The sequence below is a fragment of the Drosophila takahashii genome, chromosome 3R (assembly GCF_030179915.1).
Source record: "Drosophila takahashii strain IR98-3 E-12201 chromosome 3R, DtakHiC1v2, whole genome shotgun sequence".
In the NCBI taxonomy this organism is placed as follows: Eukaryota; Metazoa; Arthropoda; class Insecta; order Diptera; family Drosophilidae; genus Drosophila; species Drosophila takahashii.
Genome location: NC_091681.1, coordinates 23,770,292 through 23,782,498, shown reverse-complemented (window position 1 = coordinate 23,782,498; position 12,207 = coordinate 23,770,292). Strand labels below are relative to the sequence as shown.

The 12,207-nt window shown below is 38.3% G+C and overlaps 1 protein-coding gene across 1 annotated transcript in view; it reads left to right on the top strand.

Moving 5' to 3' along the window:
* timeout (circadian regulator timeout) overlaps positions 1-12,207 on the top strand; it is a 71,039-nt gene that overhangs the window by 12,548 nt on the left and 46,284 nt on the right. The window contains exons 8-10 of the mRNA XM_070216236.1: positions 6,891-7,062; positions 9,321-9,454; positions 9,598-9,678. Of these exons, the coding sequence (XP_070072337.1) occupies positions 6,891-7,062; positions 9,321-9,454; positions 9,598-9,678 (387 nt within the window). The remainder of the gene's footprint in view (positions 1-6,890; positions 7,063-9,320; positions 9,455-9,597; positions 9,679-12,207) is intronic.

Here is a 12,207-nt window from a genome sequence, read left to right as displayed (position 1 = left end):
ACCCCGTGGCATCCGCAAATAAGCAAGCCAAACACACATCCTCTAATGGGATTACTACGAGCACTCGATGTAGTTGCTCCCCACCGAAATATGCAGTGCCGGCTGTCAGGATATCGCCCTTTCTGCCAGGATCTCTAGCCCCGACAATCAGGCATTGTTTGTCTTGGCGGCATGCCTTTGTCTTGAGTCCTGCTCTGTTTGTTCGGCTATTTGCACAGATGTCTGCTGGGTCGCCAAAAGCATCCTATTAGAGCTGCCAAACTGGTGGTTTCCCTATTTCATTCTATCTAGACAACTCCATAGTGCTTAGGAACATTTTATATATATATTTATTTTTAATGCTTATATTTTTTTTCATTTCCTAATAGCTGCATAACTGAATGGTTTCACTTTTAAACGTAATTTTGTGAATAATATTGCTTTCAAAAGTTCTTTGGTTTTTAAATCAAACTTTTATAAATAATCCCATTTTTTATTTATTTATTTAGTATTTATTTAGCTATTTTAGGCCAACTTATACCCGGTATCACTAGCCTCAAAATAGGTTCGGTGAATGTGGTTTATATATGCGTGTGTTCCCCCAAAAGCTGGCATCGCTAAATGAACTAGTTGCACATTCCTCGCGAGGTGGGAATTGGGAGTTGGCTAGAAGTTTAATTGATTTAACAAGCATGTGTTGTACGCGTGCTCTGGCATAAAAATTATGCCATTTCGCACAAGCCAACCCAGTGTAGCTCAGAATATTTTTTAAGGGTAAATCGTGCACCTTGGCTGCATCCTAATTGCCAGGTTAACAGCGCGTTCTCCGCACGAAAGCTGAATCTGGATTATTTCAATCGAAGCGTGTGCCACACTGCGGGTACTTGATAAATCGCTGCAGAGCATTGAATATAGTGCAGAATCAACAGATTCAACTAGGATTTTCATGATTTACTCGCAGGTTTGCAGTATTTTACCTACATTACCTACATTTTATTGAGTTTATTGGGGTTATTGACACAGCAAACACCCATTTATTTTGAGCAATTGGATAGACATCAAATTATATCAGCGTATAGCGTGTTTTGCTCTTTAAAATGGCTCTGAAAAGAAAATAAATACATGGGTATTGGCAACCCTTTTCAAAGTGTCTCCCACTGCGCAATCCATTTGAATAATTGCAATTTTTTAGTGCCGAACATGAAGAGTTAGACTCACTTGAATATTTCTAAATGGCTGCACAAATTCGCCTGTCAAACAGACTCGACTCCGAGTGCTCTGTGTAGAGTGATACCTGCAATAAATGCCTGAAAATGTATTTCTGTGTCACAGATTCGATAAAGATATACCATGGGTCGATGAAGTTTGTAGGCTTGTCAGTCTGCATTCAATTAAATTATTTAAATCGTGCTTATAAGAACCTTTTATGCTGGCTTAAAAAGTTTCTAAAAAGCACACGTTTTTCTGCAAACGAAAAATAGATGAAATCAAAATTCTTTTTGAACCCTGAATTGTATTATTTATTATTTAATGCGTTCAACTGGGGTCTCAGATTTGTTTTGTGTATAAAACACTAAACAATTGACACAAAACTAAAAACAAACTTGCCCGAAAGCATTTTAAAATTTTTGATTAAATTGAATTATTAATGCGATGCTTTGCATTCTTTAATATGCCAATATGCAAATGTTTTTCACTAAAGTTTTAGATATTGGCATTTTAAAGCTTATTACTCTTATGTTGAAATTTCCTATACAAAGCATAAATTTAGACTCAGCTACTACATGATTTTAATAAGGCAAATATATTACAAAATTATTTATGTAGATCTTAAAGTATGAGATACAATTTCAAACACGTTCCACTGTATCAGATGACACATAAACAGATAAACAAATTGTTGTGTGCCTGTTGGGTTTTACTGTCGACTATCAACGCATCACATCAGCCAGTCGGACGGGCTCTAGTTAGTCTGTCTGAGGGTCTGTTAGTTGGGGCACTGGCAATTTCGAAGCTTTGACTAAATTAATTTAGCGCGCAAACATGAAATTGACAGAGGTTCGCAGGAGAGGGTGAGTCGGGTTCAGGAAGCTCGTTGCGATGCCAGATACAAAACGCATATATAGATACTACTCGCATGTAACTGCAGCTGTGGGATGTTGCTGGAACAGCAACTGTGCCTTAATTGGAGCATGATTAATGCGGAGCGAGTTGAAAATAGTTGGTTTATACAATTTAATCGATTAAACATTAAGTTGCGTCATCAGCGAGTTGAACAGCTTTCAATTAAGCAGGGCCAATCATGTAAATCCTGATGCCTTTTGAACGTGCAATCAGTGTTTTGAGTGTCTGACAGATTAAAGATTTTTCGGTGTCAAGATGAATAATTTATGATCCCGGCTAGCGGGCTCCATGCCACCTATCTGCCCACTATCACATTAATGCCTCCCATTTGGCAGACGATCTGGAGGCACTAAGCAGTGTTGTCTTGATTTTGGCGACCATTATGACTATGAATTTAAAAATGTTGATGGGATGTTTGTATTGAAATATAGTTTTATGCAAAATTATCATAACAAATTCAAGTAATTAAAAATAGTTTATTATGGAATACCTCTTAAATTATTTAAAAATTACCTAGTTAATTTTATCGAGTGTTTTAAAATTATATAAAATTGTATTGCTCTTAAACACTTTAGTAATTTTGTTTTTCACTTTTAAAAACCGCTGAAAATATCCTTTAAAAGGCTAAAACGACACCGCCAGCTCCGACCTGCAATCGACGGCCATCAGTCATTGTTGTTGTGGCTGTCATAATTAATAATATTTTCATTATAAACGTCTTATGCCAACAACAACCCGCAAATAGTCGGCTTGCCAGTGGGTGTCTGGGCGCAATTACATTTTATCATTTATTCAACATGCGCTCAAGCTCGGCGCGAAGACAATCCCCATCTCACGAATCTCAAGTAGCGATTCCCGATCCCCGACCCCTGACCTCCTCGAAACAAAGCCATGAACGCTGACCAACCCCAAAAACACCCAAGTGTTCTAATTAATTCTGTATGCTCAACCTGCTGCCACTTGAACTTCTTCTTCTCATTTTCCCTCGCATTTTGTGGCGGTTGGCGCCCATTTAATCAGCGTAAACGCGAATATCAAATCAGGCGCAACAACAACAACAACAAGAGCAATAGCAAAAGCAGCCAGAAGTTACAAAACCGCGTGCATACAAATTAATTATAAATAATTTATTAACGATTTATCTTTGTCCTGCTGCCAGGCTTCGTTGGTCACATGTGCTTGAGATTGAGTATGTGTACAGAGAGAAAAACAAAGGGATTTTACTAGAATTTTCAATGATTATAAAAATGATATTTTAGTTGTTTTCGAAATGCACTAAAAAAGTTAATGGAATTCGTGAATTTAAAAGCATGTTTTTTAAATGTGAGTTTTTCTTGGTCCAATACTCAAAACTTAGAAACGAAATCAAATCAAATTATGAGAAAATCGTGATGAAAGTTCAAAATTTACGATTTATTTATTAATTAATTTTAAAAATAAAATTTTGATGTGAAATTTAAACATTTTCTCTTTGTGCATAAGTGTAAATGGGAGCTGAAGTAATAGGTGGGGGTGACTCGATTTGCACCTGCGCATCATTAGGGCAGAGTAGGTGGGCAATCGATTTGGATCCGCTTGTAAAATGGTTTGTGGCATGCAATATGTTGTGCAACTATCAAACCGCCCACCCGCTTATCCGCTGCGGTTACTTGGCGTTGTGGTCAGGTGCCACCAGCATCCGCATCTGCAGCAGGACCACCGCCACCTCCATCTTCGTCTGCCAACAGTAGTGTTGCGCAGTTGCATAAATAGAAAAAAGCTAAAATACAAAGATTCCGAGAGAAAAATAATGAATAAAACCAATAATTACTATGGTTGTTAAGGGCATGGTAGATTTTAAGAATTCTTTAAACTCCGAATTGCCATATATTTTCAAGGCTTTAACGACTTAAAATTTTACATGCGGACGAGAAAACGGCTCTAAATATCTAAAAATATTTTGTCGAATTTTTGTTTTATAATTTTTTTGATAAGCTGCTCATTTTAGAAAGCCGTGTACATCTAGTCCACATCTATCGGTATATGATTTGTATTTTTCCTAGTTTTTTTTTTATTAAACAAAAATAGCTAGATTTACAGCCCTAGTTAATATTAGAAGCCATCATTGTCCGCAGCTACCAGCAGTTTTTGCACTACGCCTGCTGTTTATGCTGCCACCACGGACATCTTTGCGGTAACATCGCCGTCATCGTGGCTGCGCTTGATTCATTTCGCATTTCAGTTATCATCAAATGTGCACCACACAGCACCCGCAAACTAGACAGGAGCTCTGATATGGATACGGACTGGGGAGACAGGGACTCACACACATCCACATAGCACCACTCAAATTTCAAATCCACGTGCACCACACACCATTCCCATACCCATTCCCATGCCACATCGGTTGCGCCTTGCAGTCAACTGAGCCCTTTTATCATCAATTGCCAATGGCTCCAGACTCAACCTCCTGTCAGTTGTGGTCACTGCTGACAGTTCTTGATCAATACAAATGGTCAAATATCTTGGAATTGGCTGTTGAATGCGAATGCTAACTGGCTTCTATTCATCTGCTGCTTCATGCGGCTGCTCAATCTCGGGCTTGTTTAGCTCTATTATAGACGTGTAATTTATCGGACTCCTAATTGCATTGAATAATTCTGGTGGTTTTTCCAGGGGCTGAACTATGTATATGCTTTGAAGCTACTTTCTTCGGGTTTCTAAGATTTGTGATCACTTTTACTCGTTTTACATAGTCGTCTTCTAATTGTGACTAGTAATTTTAATTTCTCTAGATTCGAAAATCTATTCAAAGAATTTAAATTCAAGTTTAGGAGTAATGAATCCCAATTATTATTGACAATGGCAAAAACTGAACCCTCCCCCTCAGGAACCTAAACTGTAACTTTTGGGTCATCCACTAATCAGATTTGTCCATTAAAATGACATACATGAATGGGAAAAACATGCGTTTGATTTTTATTGGGTATTGCTAGAAATCCACACATTTGAATTATTTGCCTGTTTCATTTGGCTAAATGTCTATGCGTCTGGGCCATCGATTCCTGTTGGCCGGGTCACTGAATGCCGGATAACCACTTTCGTTACAAATTCATTTCCCCGGTCGCCTGCTCTTATGATCACCAGGCCAGCTGCGTTGTGGCACATTGACCGCATTCGAAAACGCCGATGATGTCGGAAGCTCCTGCAGCGCAGCTCACGCGGGGCATTAAAATTCGCAATGAATTTGCATAAATTTCGGCGCCAACGCAGCGACCTTTTTGGACATTTCGCCATTTTCATCGCCAACGCAATGTTGTCATTTTTATGGACCTGGGACCCGGCAATTAGAGTGGCGAATGCTGAACGACTTGAATATGGATTACTCCCACGAATGCTGATGAAAATATTTGAAAATCATGTTTAAAGTGGGGCTTCTGTATTTAGGGTACAACCGTTCATTTTCCACAAAAGGCTTGCTTTTTTATAGCATTTTTGTTAAATGGTATAATAAATAATTGGTATTTCAGAATTAATAAAGTATAACATTTTTAGGGATTCCATTCAGTAAAATGTTTCAACATTTATTTTTAGCCCTCCTAACCAAAACATTTAAAAACTGTTCTTCTTTTCATATCTATTTATGGGCTACTAATTCTAGCTTCCCATTACAGACTACCCACTTTGCATACTCGGCCTGTTTCGAATTGTCCTTTTCGGTGACTCGCGCGATTTTCATTATTCAAACGGCAATCAATCATTTTAACAAATTGACGTGCACAATGACGTTGGCTTTTATTTTTCGGGTTCGCGTTGGCTAAAAACAAAGCGGAAGTTAGCTCTGCATAGCGGCAGCTGAATTTGGCAGTTTGGCGGCTGTCTTCTGCCACGGTTTTTTGTTCCCTTTGTCGGTTGCCTTTTCACATTTTGAGGGTAATTTGCTAATTGGAGGCGTCATCGGCTTCGACAGCAAAGGCTGCGCCGCATCATCAGTCAGCCCGAATCGAGTTGGGTTAGTTAGTCAGTGATGATGGGGAATTTTCCTCGGGGCCGGTGAGTGGGCGGAAAGGCTATGGGCGGGGCAGGCTTTTGGCCCTTTTTTTAATGTACTCGATGATATTCAATAAATATTTTTGGGCCGGCCAAAAGGTTATTGATGTTCGACTTTGATTTATTCCAATGAAATTCTTCGAAAGAGAAGAAAATTGATAGAACATTTCCAAAGGAATTCCCTTTTATATAGATGGTAGAAAATTATTCGAGCGACGGACCTTTTTCTACATAATATACATAATATCTGTTCTAAAGTGTTCTCTTCGACTTGTGTGAATAACACATTTATATTTGCTGCAAAACTTTTATTCGACTTCGACTTATTCATATAAACTTTTGGCTGAATACTGAAATTTAATTAACATTTTGTCAAATAATTTTCATTTTCTGTTTGAAAATTAAAAACCCAGGTGTTAATCAGTTAAAACTAAAATATAAGTGTGCCGGCCCATTTAAATGTTGAGTCGATCTCGATATTGGACAGCGCACCTTTTTAATTACTGAGGGTGTAGAATGAACATAAATATTTATTTGTATATTGAATGCAACCCAATGAAATTGAGTTGAAAAAATTAAGCATTTGCCACATTTAATTGAATTTTGAGCAATGTGGCATGCATTTTTCATAAATATACGACGAGGCCAACAGGCAACAAATTCAATTTGGATACGTGTGCAGTGCACACATATAATAAAGAATTTAATTACAATATATTTTCATTTTGTTAACTAACCTCTACTCTCCAACTCCACAGGGTTTTTCTGCGCGATGTGGTGGAAACGGCCAACGTTTTCATTAAAATGATGGAGTGCTTCTGCCAGGACTCTGTGGTGGTGCAGGACAAAAGGCGAGGTGGTGGCGGTGGCCGAAAGAAGAAGCAGACGGCGACCAAGTCCAAACCGTCAACTATTCCACAACCCACTGAGGTAAGAGCCAAATTAGTTATATAACGGGACTGCTATTTTTCAAAGGTTTAAGTAACTATTAAAAATCAAATCTATCTACTTGCACCATCGAAATTTCTTGTCTAAAGGGAAATATTACAGCTTGCCCGATATACATAAACTCTGTTTAATGATTTTTAAAAATAAATGGCCGCATTAAATAACTTTATTTAACCCCGCTGGTCAGCACCCGCTGTGCAGGCCATAAAATATACCCTAAATTGCCAATAAAATTTAAAACGAATTGCAAGCCAAAGCAAAGAGAAAGCCCTACAGAAAAAACAATTGTCGTCTATTCTGTGACCGTTGAAGATTTATGTGCCTGATCGTGAAATTTAATTGACTGAAAATATGGAGGAAAACAGACCGAAAAAAAGTAGAAGTTTGGTTCAGCGACGGTTTTCAATTTTTATGACTGCGGCTTTTTTGTATTTTCTACTTCGTCTGCGTACTAGTTTAATGGTGGACAATTTCATGTGACCTTAGTTAACACTCCTGCTCACCACATTACTCTCACATTCGCGGAAATTGTGAAAAACTTTGCCCAGTGGGCCTTCCAAGCTTCCGCTGTTTTTACGCCCCTTTGACCCTTTTCAAAACGTTCTGTTCTGCGTTAAAGACCTGTTTGTTTTTATTTTTCAGTCATGCAGTTAGATTATAGTACTCTAACTGTTACTGCGCTACTTTACCATTCAAAATCTTTTAATTTCAAAAAGAACAACCCTAAAACACAATATAATAAAATGTGTTGATATTAAAACAAACAAAAAAATAATTTTCAACTTGTTAGAGTATTTTGAAGTCGCATATTTTGAAGTATCCCTAGAACCTTTTGTTTCCTAACCATCTTTTGTTTTTGCACACTTTGTCGCGTAGGGTAAGGGACGCACCGCTGAGCGTGATTTCCGGGCAGTAGCCACTGGCCTCTGGAGCTTTCCACAACTGTTTGCAACTGCAACCTGCGAGGGCTGGGCATTTTCCGACCATTTTTGTGGCCTCTGATTTAGCCCTTTTGGCCGGGAGGTGGTCGTCGGGCAAGGACATGAACATTTTTACAGGGATGCGGAGCCTGACGCGAACAAGATTAATTTTATTTTTTGCTGCTACCTTCAATTGTGTTAATTTTTGACATATTTATTTGTATAGTTGCGGTCGCGTTGCTGTGCTATTGTTTTTGGTCCACGCACATGCGTTCAGCGCATCAATTTTTCAACAATTAATTTATAAATATTTGTCCTTGCCGGCGAGCGAAAAACATGACAAACGCCACGAGGACACAAATATTTGCATGTTCCTCCCAGTTCAGCATGCAAAAAGTTAAACGGGCGTTAAAAAAAAGGATGGAATTGTGTAACGTGTAAAATAAGCAAACATCAAGTAAAACAAAAATTTCTGTTGAGGGACCCGATTTAAAGATACATTCAGATTGCCTTGATATACATGAGTGAAAAACATTTAATAGATAAACCTTAAAATGTTTAAATTTGTTTGAAATGTTAACTCTTTTTATTTTTAATCCGTATTAAATTGTTTGTTGCCTTTAAATAGTAATTTGCCCCGTTCCATTGACAATTTTAATGAAATAAAAATACGTTGCCATTATGTCCTTGTATTTAGAAGGATTTCTGCATTGATGTTCAATTAATTTGCATTGTTAACAGGTCGAAAAAGGCAAAAAAGCGAAAACAATTGTTTAAATGTGAATCGTTTTTTTTGCAAAGAGTAATGCAATCATCAAATTTAAAATTCATACATACCTCAGATGTTGATTTAATACAATGTAATTACAAAAAAATGTATAGTACTTTAATAAATTAAATATTCATTAATGATAGAAAAGTAACGTTGCTTCCTATTGAATGTGTTTTATATTCCCAAATATCATACCCGCAAAAAGGCAAAAATGTTTACTATGAACCGATGTCAAAATTCTTATAAGTCAAAAGCATAGGTACGTTAGTTATTTCACAAAACAGAATTTCAATTATAAAAACTCTTTTATTGGCTTTTTACCTCCAACCGAATATATTTATTTCATTGGATTTATTTTATTGGTTTTTTTTTCCCTGTCACTTGCAAATGCCTGACAAGTATTATTAGATATTTGGTTATAATTACCAATGGCTATGGTATAATTAATTCTGCTGCTTTCATATTTACGTAACGACTAATTTCCCTCTGTGATTATCCAATTGCAAACAATGGCGAACCATAAATAATTTATTACTGCATAATTGCAGGAAGAATTGTCGAGCAAATGGGCTGAACTGGCAACGGAAGTGTGCAGCCTGCTGGCTACAGAATTGGAAATGCCGGAGGATGAGCAGCCGATGCCCTTTGACGCCGCATCCGAGAAATCCATCGATGATCAGCGGTGAGTTAGCTGCAACTATTCCTATTTTTTCTTTTATTTTACCTTCCCGAACAACCCATTATTATTATAACGTGCAGAGCCAGTTCGATTTCCCATTGTATAACGTGTTCTTATTATGTTCCATCGTCTTTCTCTACTTTCAGCGAGGATTGCATGATTCGCATAAATAAACTGCTGCGTTCCGAGAAAGTGGACCAGGCCATCGCCCTTCTTCGGGCTGCCAGGTGAGTTTTTAAAAATGCCATTGGCTGGTCTCTGAACCCTGTTGTTAGGGCTCAAGACGTAATCCCTTTGAAAATCCCCCTCTTTAATAACTTGACATTGACTGCAAAACAGAAAAGGTACGAAAGCAATTCGCAAAATAAATTAACTCTAGTCGAAACGGGAAAAAATCCGCTTGGTTCGCGTCCTTTTGCGCGACTTTCCTGGCTTTTATCGAATTTTATTTTCTTCCTGTTTATTTTTCATATTTTTTCTCCCTGCCACGAAGCCTTTTGCTGCTCTGCACTGCCCTCAAATTAAATAGTTTTTATTTATTGTTAAGGCAGAGCACGCTGGCTGGCTGGCACCCCGGTAACTACAGATAATGGCAGTGCCGGAATTCCTTGTCCTTGCTCTCCTTTTTTCCCCAGATAATAAGAGTCGGCGGCGGTGCCCTGCATTTCAGGCAGACAATTTCTCGGTGCCCAGGTTTTGTCCCAGTCGCCTGCAATTTTTCAGTCAACAAACCACAGAGTCGGCCAGGTGCGAGATGGTGGAGCAACCAGGTCAGAGGAGCTCCAGTGGATGTGCTGCTCGTCTTTCAATTTAATTGCCCGCTCAATTATGTAAAGCCCATTGAAGACGCGCTCAAGAAATGTTTATTGTTTGCTCGGGAAAATTGCGTGAAAATAATTTATCTTTTGCGCGTCAACATTTAAATAAGGCCGACACCCGCACTCGCCTTCGCACACAGAAACATCGGCAGATGTCGCCGAGTGTCAAAGGCTGCTTGTGCCGGAGCAATCGAAAACGTGGCTTAAATATTTCCAAGTCATTTAATTACAACCTCATTAAAATTTTCCACCTGCTGCCTGCCTGTTGGTTCTGGTCGGAGGATTCGTCTCAAAGGAATCCAATCGATGGCATCTGCAAATAGGAGACCGTGTTGCTGGAGGCTCCAGTGCCCTCTGTGTAAATTGATTGGATGTACTGGGAGAAAGTGTTTGCCAGTGTGAAGCCCACCGCCTCCATCATGTACATGCTTCCTCGAAATTTATGTACATTTTAATTGTTGCCAGCGAAAATTGTTGCATTAAAATGAATACAATTTTTGCTTGCCACTCCGCTGCTGCTGCTGCTGCTACTGCAGTGGTAGCTTAAAAAGGTCTAGACGCTTTTTGTGCTAATAAATTAAAATGCGATATGCATATAGAGCAGTCCCGAAGCTTGCACCCACGCCCCCGGGACCCCCTCCTTTGTCTGGCCATTGTCTGGGACTTTTTTGTGCCCCGTTGCCTAGCACTTTTTGTCCTGGGGCTACACTCACTTTATTTTCCATACCCTAAGGAAGAGTCCAACTAACTTGCCTTTTTATTTCAAAAGAAGCGGTGTTATAGTTATTATATTCTTATGGCTTTCCGGGCTCTAATATCAACATTGTTCCAATATTAAATTTGATATTTTTGTAAAGCTCTTTGAAATGAAAATATAACATGCATAAATATATTTTTCAGGGTATATAATATACTTTATTTGTCTCTGCGTTATTTTCTATCTGCTGGCAATGAGAGCGTTTTTTGGGTAAGGAAAATATTGAAAATAAACTGGAGTTTGTGGGCACAACACACATTCGTAAATTTGAGTCTGGTCTGGCATGTAAGTGCATTGAGGATGATGTGTGGGGGGTATGTGTGTGTCTGTCCAGAATTTTTAAATACTTGCCAAGTCACACTATTAGGGGTTTTTCATTTAAGTTGAGCGAAAGGGAAAAAATAAAATTGGTAGCGTTGCTGGTTTTTCCCTCTGCTACTGCTGCTGCTTTTGCTTTAGCTTTCTCCGACGTTGGCTTAATGGGTGCCCAGAAATATGTGCTTGGAAAAAACAAACTTTTAAGTGAAGTAAATGCGCAAAATGTTTATTCAAACTTCACTTTGGCTGCAACTTTTAGTTCCTCTCCCACCATTCCGCTCCTCCCACTTTGGCCGCCTTTTAACTGAGCTTATTTAAGCGTCTGCTGATGCGCTTATTTAGCATAGCAACGGCTTTCGCCTTTGCACATCTCTTGTTGATTTTGTTGACTGGAAATATTTAGCATTTGCAGCTTTTAAGCAAGTGTTCGCTTCGCGTTTGCCCATTTCAACAAACGTTCATTACTGATGCAAATAAACCATCTCAAGTTTAGAAAATCCAAAGCCAAAAAACAGGTTTAATGTATGTGATTTTAATATGCCCCTTTTGGTTTCTTACACCTCAATCAATTGTGTATATTAATATTGCTATAGCATTAATTTAAAATGCAATTTAGAAAATGAAAATTGCCTTTTCTAAAAATGTTTTGCCTATGCTTTTAATCACCTTAATGCAATTGCTGTGCTATCTATTTTTAATTGTTTGTCAGAGGACATTTTACTCTCCTAATATCCAAAATTAAATTTGGTTTCAGTGAGAAGCGCAGAAAATTTTTAAACATTTTATTACGGGCGTTATTATAAACTTAATCATAGAATTTGTGTTAAAAACACCTGGAATTTGAGCTCACATAATCCAGCATT